General features: G+C 29.5%; 1 protein-coding gene across 1 annotated transcript in view; it reads right to left on the bottom strand.

The window, feature by feature from the left end:
* LOC148309346 (voltage-dependent T-type calcium channel subunit alpha-1G-like) overlaps positions 1–19321 on the bottom strand; it is a 255740-nt gene that overhangs the window by 73648 nt on the left and 162771 nt on the right. The window contains exons 5-6 of the mRNA XM_088260204.1: positions 18850–18947; positions 13529–13700 (exon numbers count right to left, since the gene is read on the bottom strand). Coding sequence (XP_088116330.1) covers positions 13529–13700; positions 18850–18947 — 270 coding nt within the window. The remainder of the gene's footprint in view (positions 1–13528; positions 13701–18849; positions 18948–19321) is intronic.

Raw genomic sequence — 19321 nt, 5'->3', positions numbered from 1 at the left:
TGTAATAATGAAAAACTAAATTAATTTTTCAATATTTATTTTTACAATTATACCACAATTTGTTTTGTTGTTGAAAAATTGAATTTAACATAGATCAGCTATCTCCAAATAAATATTTTTGTCACGTCTTATTTCACTATAGTATGTACAAAGAGACTTAAGATCTTGACATATCAGAAAAGAATCACATTCATACCGTACGCTTCATGTATTATAACTCACTGTGTCATTCTGATTTTGATACCGGTAAAATACGAACGAATTTTCTTCGCCTTTTTGAATCAGGTCCGCAGCCCAGAATTTTAAATCTGAAAATCCCGGAAAGTATGCTTTTGATTTCTGTCGCCTATATTTTCTCAATAATCCAGCTTAAAATATTGTCAAAATTTTGTCATTGTGACTTGTTTTTTTTTTACTGTCGATGCATGTACATTTATCTTAAAAGGTATCCAGCAAACATACAGAATTAAGTTTTTGAATTCAGAAAGCTTTTACCTTCACCTGTTGTCGGCGAAAAACTTTGAAAAAAAAGCTTTAACCCTTGTATTACGTTTCGCAGCTTAAGAATTTATTATTAATACAAGGTATTTGAAAATGCTGCAGAAGGCATCGAAACACGTATCACAGTAGATCTTGTGTCTCTTAAATAGTGGTATTTACTAAATAAAACATTAATTAAAAAAATATAGATTTTACCACAAAGTGACTGTCAAATCCATTAATGAAATTAAGAATTTATTATTAATATAAGGTATTTGAAAACGATGCGGAATGTTTTGAAACATGTGTCCCAATAGATTTTCAGAAATCGTAGTATTTACGAAGTAAATCTTAGATTTAAAATGGATAAATATTACCACAGTAACGAAAAAATCACGTAGTTAAAGAAATAATTTATGTTGGAACTAAAACCAACTCTAAAACTCAACTCAAATTTTAACTTTTCATTTAAATATTTTAATTTTGAAGTATAGTTATATGCATTATTAGGTGCGGATAAAGGTTAGAAGAAGAATTTAGACGCACTCAAAATGTTGAGTATCTGCTAACATTTCATATTATCATGTATAAACAATAAAAATAACAAATAAACTACCCGGAGCGCAGGCTGAGTAAGCGGTCATAATATGAGTCAGGTTTACCCATTCTACGGTGAACAGTCTATCCACAATCTTAACGTGGGGCCGGACGAACGTTTGCATAATTTCACGTAATTAGTGCAGATGATGAGCCTTTACATGGCGAATTGGGACACACCGCGTTTAGCCATTAACTAAATTGCACTCAAATATCGCACGAGTAGACGAGGTTTGTCGTGACAGACACTTCACTTTACCCGTTTAAAAAAAACTATATTTTACTTACCGAAAAAAAAGATATTTTATCGGGAAAAGTAATTTCATTAATTGATTTGACATCTACTTTGTTGTAAAATCTATCCATTTTTAATAATAAAGTTTTACTTGGTAAATACCAGATGTTATATTATCGTACCACAAAATTGTCAATGCTTTTATTATACAAAATAAAATACCACAAAAACACTCTCCTTATCATCCATTGTCCCCATTGTGTTGTACCATTTTTATAAACACTTGTGCGTGACTACCGGTTTCGGAAAAATCATTCCATCTTCAGGTCAATAAAATAAAATTATCACGATTTGACATTTGTATAAAAATACAATTTTGAAAGAGAGAAAGAAATTATGACACAAAGTGAAAAATGGATGATAAGGAGACTGTTTTATTACCATACCACAAAGTCATTAATGCTTTTAATATAAAAAAGATAAAATACCAGAATTCATTAAAATCTATTGTCATACGTGATTCGGTGCATTTCGCATCATTTTCAAACGTGCACATATAAAATAACAATCCTCTTATCGTCCATCGTTAACTTTGTGAAATAACACTTAATCTACTTCATGACTACCGGTTTTGGAATAACTTCATCGGTTCAACTATAGAGAATAGTCCATAGTTGACCTTGTTTTGAAATAGTTATTTCGAAACAGTTAATCGTAAATAAGATTTTATAAAGTGGTAAAGTGAACGATGAATGATAAGGAGAGTGTTATATTACCATACCGCAAAGTCAAAAATGCTTTAATACAAAATATACAAAATTTATCAAAATATATTTATCATGATACTGTATTTATGTATAAGTATGCTTGTGTATGTATGCGTATGTATATGTATGTATGTATATTTATAAATATATTTTTAAACTTCTTACCTAGAAAAAAAAAATCCTTTAACCACCCTTATTAATTCCTCTACTTTCCTTCTCCTTCCTGCTCAATCTATTATTTTATGTAATACCCTTTTTTTGTTTAATATCTGAATGTTTTTTAATAGTTTTATAACATAAATGTGGAATTGTTTAATTGGCTTTTTTTTAACGTAACTATTTTTTGTTGATGCAATGTAATGTTTTTTATTGTTAATGTAACTATTGTTTATTATATAATTTTTTATATGTAAGCTGCACAATTCCCGAATAAATAAAATAAAATGAAAATATTATTTTACTGTATTTTTAATTTGTTAGGTGGTCTATATTGAATGGCTTAATCCAGATTGCATTTTGGTCTTTGGTTTTAAGCTGGATCAAACGGGAGCAGACCAATCAATGAGTTAATTTATTCAAATACCTTCCAATGTATCCGGAAATTGGATGAATATTAGAGAGATACATACTCGGATATATATTATAATATTCTAGACATGCCGTTGTATATTTTCTCACTAACAGATCATATTTCGATAGTCATCAATGGATAAATAATCAAACAAATTTTTTTTTTTATTATTTGATTAAAACCAATATTTTATTATTTGATTAAAACCAATATTTGATTAAAACCAATAATGTAAAAATCTTACACAAATGTAGTAAAGGTAAAAAAAAAAAAAATAAAAATAAAAAAAAATAAAAAATAAAAAAAAATAAAAAAAATAAAAAAAATTAGATAGGCTCGAAATTTTGGAAATAAATAGATTAAAAAATTGTCATAATAAAGACATATTAAATGATCAAGTAATACACATTCATTCTCCCTTACTTTACCCATTAGAAAAGAAACAATAGATGCCTTAATGTCTTGTCGATAAGAAATGACTGCCGGGAAATTTACATTTCAGAGAACTTCGGACTCCCCCCGGACAACCACAGCTTAGTGGAAGGAGCCGTCAACCAGCATTTCCTGATACCTCGTTACATAATTTAAATTCATTTACAAAAATACAAATCTATTTTAACTTTATATAAAATCGTGCTTTCAATACAAAAAACCTTTATAAAAAAAATATTTAAAATATCATACAATACTTAAATTCACTAAAATTAAATTAATTTCTCATAAAATTATATCAAATCATGGTTATCAACTCCTGCCTTCTTTTATATATAACATACAAATTTGTAAAGCCTCTCACCAGTCTGATGATGTCGGTAACGACGAAACCCGGTCGCTGGTCAAATAAAAAAGTGGAAAAGCTAAAAATATTGGTTTTAATCAAATAATAAATTAAAAATGCAATTCCATCACGAAGTGTCAGTGGATAATATAAATCTATTAATCAAACAAAAGACGGAATTTATCATATTAGCTTATTATGAATACTTACATATTAATACTTATTTCGTTTATGCTTATTAATACTTGAAAGTGGTCAGGTTAGGATTCGTAACAATCGGCGGGTATGTATGAGGAGATGCATGAACGTGGAAAAGGCGAAGAATGTTTGCAAAGACAGAGTGGTGTGGCGTTCTATCCTCTCTGCCTACCTTTACGGGGAAGCGGCGTGATGGTTAGTTAGTTTTTTTTTTTTAGCTTATTATGCCCAGTATTAAAGGAAAAACATAGTCAAATAACAATGGGTAACAATTGAATAAGGGATTTGAAAAATGACGTTTTACGCATAAAAAAATAACTAACCATCACGCTGCTTCTCCGCGGGAGAAGGCAGATAGAATAGAACGCCTACCAATATATCTTAAAAATAATCATCGCCTCTTCCACATTTATCATTATGCATCTTCTCATACAAACCCGCTGATTATTCCGACTCCTGATCTGACACGCACAAATATTTTAAATATTTGATGAAACCAAATTTTCCACGATCTTTCACTGCTTCTGTTTCCAACAACATTCGCCTCGTTAATTTGTTTTATTGTTCTTTCTTCAATTATTCGCTTCACATGCCCAAACTATATCAACACACCTTTATTATTTTTTTTATCGATAATGCTTATCAAAGCCTTGCACTCTTTCATTAAATCGCCATTTGATAATATATCATACTCTGTTTCGCCTCACATTCATCCGAGAGATCGCATTTTGACTCCATTCAATATATTTCAACCTTGTTTTGCTTACTCCATGCTTAAATTCCATAAATAAGGGTTTGAACCAAGACGTCCTTGTGCATTGCCCGTTTAGCTTTCGCTCATAGATTTTTTAATAAAAACCAATTTTGTTGAAAATACCACGAATAAACCACGCGATTCGTACGACAATTTTTTTGTTGAAAATACCACGAATAAACCACGCGATTCGTACGAAAAACAAAAGATAAATAATTTTTAGATTACGAAGACATTTTCAGACATTTTTATAAGCATGTAGGTCAGTCGCATTTAAATAATACGGGCAATAAACCTGAGTGGGTGGCAGTACCATTTACAACCCTTTCTGCTGATTTTGCCTGAAAGCCTGTAAATGCCCATAAAGAAACCAACTGCCATAAGAGAATATAATAAAGAACACGTCGCTATCATCAATTTATTCCATCGATTTATTGGCACGTCTTTCCCCGAAGACATATAGCTTTTAGTGTTACCACACTCTTTATTTATAATAGATTTACATACATAAACACATTCGTTTGAATGTTCACGAAAATAAATAAATATCACAGATTTCAGGCCGTTATTAAAAAAAAATCATAACAAAACCAAGATTTTCTCACTGAAATCATTTACTAGGTACTCAGAAGTAGAAAAAAATATGTTCTTGTATTTTTTTTTAAATTTCATGACAATCTAGGATAATTTCCGTTCTACAACAACAACAAAAAACTTTTCATGTAAATGAACATATTAAAAGAATTACCACAAAATATTTTTAAAAATATTTGAAATACTTATTTGTAGATTATTTTATTGTTATTTATGAAAAAGAAATTCCCGAATTATTTAACATACTAAGAGATGTCTGAAACATTGATTTTTTGGTGTATTTAATTCAATATTTGACCAGTTATGTTATCCACAATATTTTGAGTGTGTCCAATTATTTTGAGTTTTCAATATTGTCATATAAATAACTCCATTAAAATTGATATTTGAATAACATTTTTTTAATACAATAAACGAAAAGGTGATCAGCTCTCCGCTTCAGAAACTAGTCCAGGGTAACATTGAATTAATGTTAGAGTGAAAAATCACTTATATTAATTTGACCCCCCCTCCTGAGAATCGAACTCGGGACCCCCAGAATGGTAGCTGACTATGCTGACTATTACACTATGGAGGCGGATATCTTTCATCACGTGTTAACGATCAAGATAAAACTGCTTTTATATGATGCAGTGCCCTATGCACCATTGGGGTGAGGATAACGGTTTAAAGAACTGTGGTTGAAGATACAATAAAAATAACTCCCGATTGGAGAAAACTAGATTTTTAACAAAGATTTGGACACAATAAAAATATTTGGAAACTCATATTCATTGATTTTAATATAACGCAGGAAATGCCGAATATATTTTCGCTGTGCTTTAATAAATTCCATAATATTTCTTCATGAAATTTGACCCGTAAAAAGTAGATGTTCGAAATCTGATCTGACAGTTAATGTGTGAATATAAAAGTATTATATAGGTCGACATTTCAAGTCGATCAATCACTTTTTGTATCTCTAAAGGTTACTGATTAGCAGAGAAAAAATATTCAATTACATCAGATACCTTTCAGATTATTTCCAACATCAAAGCTTAAAGCTGCTTTCAAAATATTATTGAATATTACCAGAGAGAAAGGAAAAACCGAGAGTTAAGAATATTTTTATAATATTGAAATTCAATCATTAGTGAATAATTTAGAAGTAGAATATCAAAGTCAATTTAATCACCGTTTTTTTGCTTTGGTGAATATTTTAATTTAAAAATGTGATTTATTAACAAAGAGGAAATAAATGCCGTAGTTTTTACTTGTAAAAATACAGCTTTAATTTCTGAATGAAATTTTTTATTTAAAATAAACCAAAATGGTCGTTAGATACGTTTTGATAATTAATTAGAAAATTTACCAAAAAAAAACACGCCTCCTCCCCGCAGGGGTAAGTAGGGAAAAACGCCACAACAATCAACCAACAATCTTTGCCTCTTGCACATTCATGCATTTTTTCACATATACTCGCTGATTAAGTAATTGAAAACCTTTCAAGTATTTAAAAAAACTTGATCATGTCAAGTTTTCCTCAGTCTTCTTCTGCTTCTATTTCTTACTATATTCGCCCCGAAATTTTGTTTAATTAACCTTTCCTTCACTCATTTCATTCACATTCCCAAATAATCTCAACACACCTTGACATTATTGTTTTTATTTTGTTAAATCGTTAAATAGCTAAAAATATAAATTGGATTTATGTGACAATGTGTACCAGTCGTGTTACTTTTTTGTCATCTAATAATGTACTTTTGACATGGCGAAATTGAAGAAAATACGTATTAAAAAAAGAGTAATTTTCAATAGAAAAATAAATAAATCAACGTCTAAATTGAATAATACACGATTCCAAAGCATTAAATTTTGACACAATAATATTTTTTCCAGCCAACGCGATATCGATAAATCTTCCCATTGTCTGAAAACTCTTATCTACTTTCACCTTTGTCTGTAACATATATAACGTGAATATGCGTAGATGACATATGAAATGTGTAAAAAATTACATTTTGGTCTGAACTCTGAATGCTAATATAATATGTATGCACTAAGGCCATAGAAAATACTATTTTTCAAGCAGGCAATAAGATATTACAGTTAAGAGATTGATTTTCATTTAAAAAATCATATTTTAGTGAGTTTTCAAGAGAAGGTTTTCACCCTAAGTTAACGTTTTCAGTACTTTTTCAGGACCACAAAGATAAATTATTCGTATCACAAAATCATTTTTATCGATAAAATATATTTTTCAATTATTATAAACGCGATATCTAATAACACGTGGTATTTATTTGTGGTGACAGATGTTTTATGCAAAAAATGGAATAAATTAGAATTCTAGAAAATAGCAGATCAACAAGAAAAAAAATATTTCAGAAAATATAACAGATCAAAAGTTTTTATTTAAAATATAATGACAACAACTTTAAAAAAAAACAGAGTAAAAAAAGTCCAATATATCTATGCACTGTGCACTCAATGAGTGTGTTTAATCCTTTGTGCTATTTTCAGTTATGGCAAAGAGGGTAGAAGGTAGTCGATTTACAACCTGTTGCCCTCTTAAGGGTTTCATTTATAATAATAATAAAATAATAATAATAAATTAAACCCTGAAGAGGGCAACAGGTTGTTGCCGAAACTAGTTGGTTAATAATAATGTGAGTGGATCAAAACACAAAGTATTTTTATTTCTCGAAATAATGTATCAATATGATCCACAAAGTTAATGCTTTCAATATTCAAAACAATTGATAATTAGTTTCATAAATTGTCAAATAGAAAAGGATCAAAGACTTTTTTATAATTTTAATTTTTAAAATTTAATTAAAAAAGTATGTTTGAGCAAAATACTAAACGTTACACAAGTGTACAAAGTGAGCTCTGAAATGGTCAGTCTTCCATCATCTTTTGTATAAAAAAAACGATAGATTTTACATCTGTGGTTGAGATATGTATAATATTAATACCGGACATCATCCGCCGGGTGAATAATCTAGTATCTACTTTGTTAAAACATTAAACATTTTCATCCAATCTAGAATTCTTTTATTTTTATATTATTTTAATTTTAAAATTTGTATTGTATTTAAAAAAATTAAATAATAAAATTTTAAAAAAATATCTCCCAAAATCTGAGATCATGGCTATATTTTCTATAATCATGTTAGTCAACTGCTTCAAAAGTAACGATTGCTTACTTAATACCATATATGAAATAATTCGAATAAAATAAGTTTCAAAAAATTCGGCACATGAAAAAGTATCTACGTGTATAATGATTCTACTGTATGTAACGGTGAAATTGTGCCATAAAATAAGATAAAATTCATTGCGAATTGAAGATTCATTATAGGGGTTGAAGGTAGTTGCAGGTATAAATACTATAATATTGCGGTAATGCTGACAAGCCTACGTAGAGGGAGATATCCTACGCCGAGAAAGCACCGGAAGAGGCCCGCGATATCCGGTCGACCGGAAGCTGAGCTGGTGACATCTAGCAGGGAAACAAACATGTTTGCTTCAGCGATAGGCCGTGAATAAAATGCGCACTTTATATTTAATTGCGATATGTACATAATTGATTACTAACCCATCTTTATTCTTTGAACTATGTAGAAAATATTCATGACAATAAAGAGTGATGTTATTATTTTTTCAGAAAATATCTACAATGCAACGAGTTATTGAAAGATTTACAAATAATTCACCCTGGGATATCAATTGACCTACAGTCCAAAAGCGACGTTGATTTTGACTCTTTTTCTTGTGCACATGAATGTATTTAAAAAAAATAATTAAAAAATTCCATCCGCATGAACGTCATTTATAAGAATTTTACACAAAATGATTATTTTGTATAATGAGAAATAGCTAAAGCTGACAGACTTTTCAAAAGTCATAGTCACAAAAATATTTCACTAAAAATCTATTTTTACAAACATCGAAAATATCAAAAGTATGTTTTTTGCACTTGTGGACCTTATTTTCCGACTCGAATATCAAAACCATGTTCTTTGCACTTGATGGACAGTGGAACATATTTTCCAAATCGAATATCAAAACTATGTTTTTTTCACTTGTTATAATGTCGACTCGAATGTAAAAAATATGTTTTTTACACTTGTTAGTTAGTATGTGGACCATAATTTTGACTCGGATATCAAAGCTATGTTTTTTGCTCTTGTTTAGAATGTGGACCATATTTTCAGACTCAATCAAAACTACAACTAATGTTTTTGTACATGAACGTGTACCATATTTTCCGTAAATATTTACTATATTCGTTATTAGGTACTTGAGGAATCGTTGTAGGGAATTTAAAAAATAGTTCGAGTAGGAAGATGGCATTACGTCACGAGTACGTCACGGTACAATTACTCCATTGTGTCATGGAAGAATATGCTCCGTGAATTTCCCAAGTAGCCTTTGCTTTTAACCGATGTCACCAAGCCACGAGAAAATTTCCGACGTTAACTCAAAACAAACAAACAAATAAAAAACAAGAAAAAAGTAAATTAATATACCATTGTCACGTCACTTTTTTGAGAAATAAATTAACATAAAAAATCACAACACAATCGGTATTATTCTTATTAAAATCTATTCGTAAAATAGGGAGATATATAATATCCACGAAAAAATAATAATTCGCGCAGTCATAAAGACTATCGTTATTTGAGGTTTGGAACGTAAGAGTTGGAATCGCTAAACTAGCTATCTCTGTTACCGAAAAGTTTACGTACTCGTATTTCATTTTGGATGTTAGGAATTGAAGGCTGTGAGTAAATTTATGAACTAGTTTCAGTTTTTAGTTACCAAACCTTTCAAAATCATGTGTAGTAATGCAATACGTTGCCAACATACTAAAATGCTGTATTTCGATTAATGATTTTGATGCGCTAATGAAGTCTAAGAATTTTTACCTGATACATCAAAATTTTATCCGTACATTAATGTTATGTTTTTACTACGTACATTTTGTTATGTTTTTGTCCGCCTCCGTAGTGTAATGGTCAGCACGCTCGGCTACCGTTCTGGAGGTCCCGGGTTCGATTCCCAGGGGGGGTCGAATAAATATAAGTGATTTTTTCACTGTAATATTTATTTAATATTACCCTGGACTGGTGCCTGAAGCGGAGGGCTGATCACCTTTCCTTCGCGTGTAAACGATCAAGATAACACTGTGTTCATATGAAGCAGTGCCCTATGCACCATTGGGGTGCGGATGAGGGTTATATTATTATTATTATTTTATTACGGAATTCATAGACATAGGTCGACCTAAAGATACATGATTTTCTCGGCCAATCGCACGAATCATAGTGGTCTACCTGAATAAATGTTGCATTAAAATAATTATTAATCAACGAAGCAATAAAATCAATATATTGTTCTTTAATATTTTATTTAATTCACGTTATTGCAACTATGACAATTCAATTTATCACATTTTTTTACTGTTTATATACATGTATTATAAGGTTTGTTTAATAATTGATTGACACAACATTAAGATTAAAACAATAGTTAATGAGATAACGGCATTTATTTTTAAGGTACTGAAAAAACCGAAAGTTTTTTTTTTAAATAACTCAAAATCAAAAAGTGAAAAAGATAAGACCACTAAAATAGTTTCATAAATAAGATATTTTGTCTCGTTTAAAAAAAAAAGAAAGTGCATTTAATTAAAATTTAAGTATATATTTAGCATTTCTATCAAAACGTACTTACCAAATTTAAATGCATACAGATATTAAATTCACGATACAAACTATTATAATAAAAATGTATTCTCTATTCTATGCATATCTAATAAAAAAATCGTTCTACAAAATAAACCATCCATCGATATCACATAACAATATATTAAAAAGTGTTATTTGTCAGTAGTCAGAAGTTAGAGGAGAGTGTAGGAATGTCTGATAAAATGGCAATGAAGGAATGAAAATAATATTTGAAGAAGCTAATATCGAGCTACAAATTAAAAAAAAAATGGTTTGAGAGACGAAACAAATTCAAACAAAAGATGAAGATGAAGACATTTACTAACATTTGGAGAAAGAGACACCAATTTGAAAAGGGAAACTACTGGGAAAATCATTTCATTACGAATTGCACGAATAAGAGAATTTTCTGGATAGTGCCTCTACATTTGGAGAAAAATTAACACTGGATTTGGAAGAAAAATACGAAATGATGTCAAATTATTGAACGAGGTCGAGTTTGTAAATTTGAATAAAAAATCGTTATTTATCAACAAATAAGCAAGTCAAAAAACCAGAAAAATAAATCAAGTCATCTTCTGAATCAAACAAAACCCAAAGTTAGTTAGTTTGTTTACGAAAAAGATGTTAGTATAAAACTAAAAGTCCATAAATGAGTCATTTAATATGTTTGGAAAACACAATACTCAAATAATAAGAAAAACTCAAAACTTGACATCACTCCTAAAATTATATGATCAACTCTTTCACACAGATGGTCGGCTTTCAAGAAAACTGTTCAAAATAATTTGTTGATTCGTAAATATATCATATATTGTGGTTTGTTGTTTATCGAAGCGGTGTTATTGAATGCCGAGTAAGGGGCAAGTTTGAACACTTAACTATGACAAAGATAGTGATGAATACACTGGGAAATAGAAGGCATGATTCCGCTAAGGACATGGACCTCAAAAATACGCACTCGTTCTATCTAATAAATAATGTGAGGGTTGTAATTTATATATTTTATGATCAGAGGTTTTGTTATTCAAGAGCTTCGAATACATTTCCTTTGTCGATGTTTCAACAAGTTTTCGTTGTTGTCGCTTTACTCGAAACATATCTATCAGACGTGAATGATGATTTGCATAAATCACCGCGACGATTCAGATCTTCACGTTTAAGAATTCTAGTGATTTATGGCGACTGAGAGAATATAGCAATCGAGGGAATGCGTAAAGGAAACGAGTGGAAGTATTTCACGGCGAAGCCATGTCGTCGGGTTTCATGCCTGACACAGATAGATGTATGAAGAGGTTCGACATATGGATGTTAACGTGTGATAGGGAAGCTTACGAGTTGACTCGGACACGGACTCTGTACCATTCCCACAGATCTCTGGAACATACAAACATAAAACAAGGAGCAGCCAGAACGTAAAACAATATGGCGGAGGCTCAGATTTGGGGCGATGAATGAATCGTGCTTTTAGTATTCTGATTGTTTTTCGTGTAAATTTTGCTGAACAATTTCCTTTCGAGAACGTTCCATAAACACAGCGCGTATTTAGCTCCGTGATTGAGGTCGCTCGAGAATACATTCGGTGAATACCCACCGACCCTTAACGAAACACCTCTTTATTTAGTAAACATCGCGTCGTTGTGTTCCCAACAATGTACTATATTGTGAAGGGAAATATTTTGTTTCAAGGGAACTCGAAAATTCAACTAAGTTCCAAGGTCCACATAAAATAACTTTATTATTTTGAACCCGTTCATTATTCTCAAAATTTCGTAATACTCCGAAATTTTCATCCGAAAAAGGTGTGTAAATAATAGAAGCGTTCTCGAAAGAACTATTTGTTCATAAGCTACAAATGCATCATTGTCAAAAATATTGATAATGAAGGAAAGTTTAGTAATGTTCACCTCACCACTGACTTCAAATTTTATTAATTATAATTAATTAAAACTCTCTAATGAAAATTTACGCTAGCAAAAATAAAAAAAAGTATTAAAAATATTAAGCTGATCAATGCATAATGATATGAATTCAATATTCAAGGGATTTTTTTCGATATTATGCTAATTAATTGAACTTGATGCTCTACTTAATAATAAGCAAAAACTTTCCAAAGCTATTAATTTTACAGGAAGATGCATGTTTAATATGTTATAACGTATTTTAATTAGCCTCAAATAAACTACAACTAAATATATTGTTAACGTTTGACAAAAAGCTATTTAAACCTACAGTTCAAATATTCACAATTCAACCTGGAAAAATACATTTAAGAGTAGTTTATCAATAAAAACTGTACAATTTTATTATGTAGGAAGGTAAATTATTCAATATTGTGTGTGTTGTTATAAAACTTTAGAATATCGGTTGAATAAAACCCCATATAAAGTAGAATACCCAAAAGAAATTTAATGTACGAAATCGAGTGCTTTAAATGAAACAAATATTGTGTTCTTCAATGGTTAAGAAATTTTAATGCTTCATTCAATATCTAATGAATAAAAAGATGTGGCATTTAGACTCACGAATTGGTGGCTGATTTCGTATATTACATATCTAAGTAAATGTGATTTGTATTTCTACAAAAATAATCTAAATAAGTAAATGCGTGGAAACTTTTAATGTTTTATATTAAATTATGGAGTATGTTATACGCTCTTTAAATTCTTGCAATTCAGGTAGTTTAACAATGTCTTTATTCAGTACAAAGTTCTAAAAAAAAAGCAAAAAGAGCGTACAAGACATATGAAAATACCTTTTTTTACTATATGTGTTCAAAATAAAATTATTTGCAGTTTATCGTTTTGTTGATAAAAACAGCAATATTTATATTCACTTACTTGGGTCTGTAAACATTGGGTGGTAGAACCAGTTCACAGCGCTGCCGGAGTATTCCCTCCCATAATTGGACACCCACTATCCCAAAAATGAAGAAGACGAAGAAACACAGCAACAGGACATTCCCCAACATGGGTAGAGTGTCCAGTAACAGCATCACTAGAATACGCATACCTGTAGAAAATAATAATATGAATATGAATCAGACAATTGAATATTGCTAGAATTTGACCTAGTAAAAATGAAAAATCACGTTAAATATTTTTGATTCGGAATAGTTCAACAATGTTTCTGACCATGTAATTTTTTATTCTTTTTTTAATTTAAGTTTAACTATAATATATTAATGACTTTTTTTACTTGACTAGAGCCACAGCAAAGAGTGGCCGGGTACAGCTAGTAAGTATTATAAAGAAGAAAAAACAATATCTTTAGAAAATAATTCAACAATTGAACAAAAAATAGTAGAACTTCATCTTTGCAGTAACGCCAATATGATGGATAAAAACACATTTTTTAACCGTACCAGATGCGCATAATACGAGTTAGATGAATCAAATTGTGGGTGAGTCCTGACTCCTTTATTTTACGACTCCATTTGAGATTCGCGAGGATATTAAACTTCATATTAATGGTTAAAATAGCTTTCTAGAACACAGCGAAAACAATTTGCTTGCTGGATATAATAAAATAATTTTAATGTTATCAAATTATTTTATCAGCAATTAATTGCTAATACTTCTTTCACTAACAATTTCGATAATGAATTTGTACGAAGAAAATCACAGCTAATGTTTTAGATTTTAAACATGCAAGCTTTCTCTTTTTTTTTTAAGAATATACATATTTTATTGGTTCGAAAAGTACTTATTTAAAACAAGGAATTTTGCATTAGGCTGAGATATATTAAGTGATATATTCTAGATATCGATATGGTCCGCGAAATCGTTGCCGAGGTTTTGCATTCGGTTATATTTAGGATGATCACTACAAAAGTACCTACCTCCATTTTTTTTCAACATTCAAAGAATCGATCTCATTACCCGATAAAAAAAACAAAAGACAAAAAATAACTGTAAAATCTGAAACAATTTACTGATTTATGTTTTGGTTCATTCTCTGATTATATAATATATTTGGTCTTATATCATCCGAGATGAAATGGAACGGAAACCATTACAAATGAAGTCAGTCAATAAAAACAAATCAAGGAATGAATTCCAACAAAACAACTGAGTTGAACAAAAACCATAAATATTCCCGAAAATTAAGTATGTGTTTTTGTAATACTTATTGAGTATTGATGGATAACGGGATACCCACATTCGAAACCTTACAAAATTATGTGTATGAAGATTGTACAATATAATGTGACATTTTTGATATTTTATAAAATTCAATAACTTTGTTTTAACCACTTATTTTTTAGTACACTTTAACCTACCGGTTTCGACAAGAACCTTTTCATTATCAGGGTTTATTTCATTCTAAAACATTAAAAACATTAAGATACTCATAATTAATTACATTCGGCTTCATACTGTTTTTGGGTGATATCATTAGTTGTTATTTGGGGTTGCTACGCAATGCATAATAAAAATAAAATTTTAATTAATGTTTTACTTAGTAAATATCACTATTTCTTAAAATCTACTGTGACACGTGTTTCGATGCATTCCGCATAATTTTCAAACACCGTATTTGAAAATGATGCGGAATGCATCGAAACACGTGTCACAGTAGATTTTAAGAAATAGTGGTATTTACTTAGTAAAACATTAATTAAAATAGATAGATTTTACCACAAACTGACTGCCGAATCAATTAATGAAAATAAAAATAACATTTATGATTTTTTACGGAGTGTGCGGAAGTTTTTGGTAAGGCAATGTTTAAAAATTATTAGTATTTTTATGTTTTTTAATGTTTTAGAATTTAATTAACCCTGATGATGACAAGGTTCTTGTCGAAACCGGTAGGTTAAAAAGTACTTATAATAAAAAAGTGGTTAAAACAAAGTTTTTTAACTTTATAAAGTTCATAAAATGTGCCACAAAGAATCTGCGAAAAACATTCAAGAACATGACATTTTTAGTTGAATGATAAATATATGTCATTTTGATTCAGCAAAAAAATATAGTTAATATCTCTTTAAATATACATATTTAAAGCTGTAAATATGTTTGTAAAAATATTGAAACGAAACTAAATGAATATGATAAAGAGAGTAAATTTGAAAAATACTGAACATCACGCACACCCTGACTAATTGAAAATAAATATTTTTTAAATTTATTTTACAACTGGCGGGAATCGAAGCCGCCACGCCAGTTTCACAGTCGGGCATCTACCCATCTTCGTCACGGCACATGTCATATCATTGTTCAAATATTACAATACTAAGTGATGAGCTGTTAAGATAATTAAGTGCTGAAAGGTGGATAAATTTAAAGCTGGATTAGAAAAATTACAAAACACCTAATGTATATTTGTGAAGTCAACTCTGATGGCCAACTCCCCAATATGATGAGTTTTAACTTTGAACCTATGTATATTATAATTGTAAAACTATATGGATAACATATCTTATTTTCATGTGAATATAATTGAAGAAAAAATAAGTTATAAACAATTTTTTCATCCTGAGTACTACGAATATGTTTGAAAGAATAAAATTTTCCTTGAGTAAATGACTCGAGGGAGGCTAATGGGAGAATGAAAACTTAATGGAGATCAACCTAATTATTCATAAAGTCACAAACACAAATCTTTACTTTAAAAAATACCTCATTTATCTAGACACTTAAGTTCTTCAAAGTATAAAGTACGATATGATTAAACTAACTCGAAAAAAACTTTCGGCGTAAATTCTATGTTAAGTAAACTTTTTTAACTTTTCAAAAACCTCTCACACGTTTTCACGCAATTAAAAGTTAGCAAGTCCAAAATCCGCCAACAGCGTTTTCCTTCAAAGAAAATCTTTTCGGCGAGGAAAAAGAGACTTTTGCGAGAGCACTTGTTGAACTGGAGACCTTCTGTCTAAAACAAAAACTTTTTAAACGGCGGACGTATTTATTAGCTTTAAAAAGTGTTTTCGAAATTTTTGTTTGTTTGAGTTTTATGGAAAACTTCCCACTTCACTATCGCGGACTCTTTATCCGAAGTTTCAAGGTTCTGACTCCTTTCTATCAAAATTTTATTTCGATTTAAACACAAGCTGCTTAGCATAAAGTTTATAACAAATAATAATAGAAAAATGGAAAAGCGAAAATATTAAATGAAAATTCGATACAAACTATCATGAAGGTTCCTGGATCCCTGGATGCATTGTTGAGATTTTTAAATCTTTTTCTGCATCCAATGATGCATTAAACACTCTATCGTATCTCCGTAAAAATATCTTTATCGTTAAAACTTACGAATAAGATCATTAAATAAATAAAGAAATCATGAAAAGAACATATCCATTTTTTATTCTATACTATTTTATAAAATTGTGATAAAAAATAAGAAGATTGATTTTTTTCAAATATTGCGTTTTGATTTGATAAAACTGTCTAAAGGGACCATGATACGTTTTCAGATACCAATCCAGGATAAAATTTTAAAAATATCATTTATTTTACTACATAAATATTGGATACATAAATTAAGATTGCTCCACTACCTACAATAGATGATAAATTTAATAGTATAATTAATAAAATATATTTAATATAGTAAAAAAATTACGATCCAACCTTTTTAAAATTCATATTATTATGAGTAATTTTCAAAAACAAATTGAATGCTAATAATTTTTTTTCTTCGCTGCTTTATCTCATAAGCTTTATTCTCAGAAGAATTTGCAAAAACAATTCATCTTTATTAAGCAAATATCCATCAGAATCCTCTATAGTTTACTGACAAACAGTAAGTGTTAACACACTCTATATTTCGATTTTTCTGCATATCTCTTTATTGTATCCCTATAATCTACAGCTCTTATCACTCCTCAAGTATTTGCTCTTTTCGTTAAGTCAACTTTCTCAAGCTCTTGACTTGATCCAGGAAACTCGTTCAATTAAATACCCATTCTTCATATTAAACAAGACTTATTCTTGTCATTAAATATGTTAAATGATGCTTGAATGTATCCATGAAGTGTAGAAATTAATCTGCATAGTCGGACGAGTAAACATCCATAAGCCATGTTTGTGATTTTACACGTGTCATAAGATGAAAGTACTTAGCGATAATAAATAATAATAACATCTTGAACTTACATGAGTAAATATTGTTAAATGTATATAAAATTAATGAAGTTACTTGTTTCATGAATCGATGCGGTAATAATTCTGTAATATGCATTTTATATTTTAATTTTACTTTTTATTTATTGTTTCGGCATTAACTTTGTGGTAAGACATGTAACAATGATTAAAGAAAACACTTGTTTTAAACCACTTGAGTTTTATTAAAGACAAGTCTTATAAAACAAAACTCAAGTGTTATAAAACAAGTGTTTTCTTTAATCATTCATTTTACTTAGTATATACCACTATCACATAAATTCTAAAAATGCCAAATGCATCGAAACACGTGTTTATTAAGTTCAATTTAATTTGAAAAGAAAAGAAAATTATTTGTTTCAACAAGAGAAAACTGTGGAATCTTAAAAGAAATATTAATGTACTTCATAAATAATCAAATAAAACACCTCAAATATAGACTTTTATTATCTATGGTACCTATCTCAATCTTTTAAAAACCTATCGAAATATTATGAATATATTTACGTTTTAATAATACCAATTAATCAAATATTTTACATCACAACGATATAATCTGATTTTATTTAAAATTAAATACTTTATTTCAGATAAGTTAAAAAAAAAACAACTTAAATTAAATTTTATACCCTATTTACGAGAAAAGAGTGACATGACATACACTTTTTAATTCAGAAAGAACAACGAAAATGTGCTTGTCGAAACTGGTTGGAAAAAGTATTAAAAATGAAAGTGGTAAATAACGAAGTTTGAGTTTTATTTTATAAAGTAAATCCATGATAAGTAGGTACTAAGTTTTTAAATACGTTTAATTTTTATTTTCAATTAAATTTTAAACCTTTTTACAAGAAAAGAGCCATTTACACTTTTTAATTCAGAAAGAACAAACGTTAAAATATTAAACACGTGTATTTCTCTTCATTACTTGAAAATGGTACACGAAACTTAACAAAGTACGTAATCAAGGGGGTTGTTTATTCTACCCTTTCACTTCCATCCCTCTAAATGTGTCTACTTATGTACTCGAGAGGAAACGTAACACAGAAACTTACTCGGTATCCTGTTGATTGCCCGGAGTGGTCGCAATACCCTGAAAGTCCTTATTGCCGATATGTTCAAGCTTTCCAAGTTTAGGACGTACTCCGATGCCCTGGAAAAATAATAAAAGGGAACATAAAAGGTTATCATGTAGCAAAATATTGCTTATTTATATCTACAGCAAAACTGTTTTCCTAATGAAAATGTCGAGTTGTTGTTTATTTTCGTTTGGACTGTTTTTACAAGCAAAAGTGACGGGAAAATAATACGACTTAATTTATAAAAAAACATATCAAAACCAGTGAACACAATAGGAACAAAAATAAACCAATGATATGTTTAACCGTTTATTCCATATTTTAAGGACACATACGTATGACCATATATTGTATTTCAAGACGGCAAAAAAATGTTAGTACAGTAATGAAAACACTTTTAATCGTAACATTTTGGTTTCATTGTTTTATTGATGAAAGAAGCTTTTTG

Source organism: Brachycentrus maculatus, unplaced genomic scaffold (assembly GCF_059751285.1).
Source record: "Brachycentrus maculatus isolate JH-2025_06_01 unplaced genomic scaffold, ASM5975128v1 h1tg000129l, whole genome shotgun sequence".
NCBI classification, from domain to species: Eukaryota; Metazoa; Arthropoda; class Insecta; order Trichoptera; family Brachycentridae; genus Brachycentrus; species Brachycentrus maculatus.
This window is presented reverse-complemented; position numbering and strand designations above follow the sequence as displayed.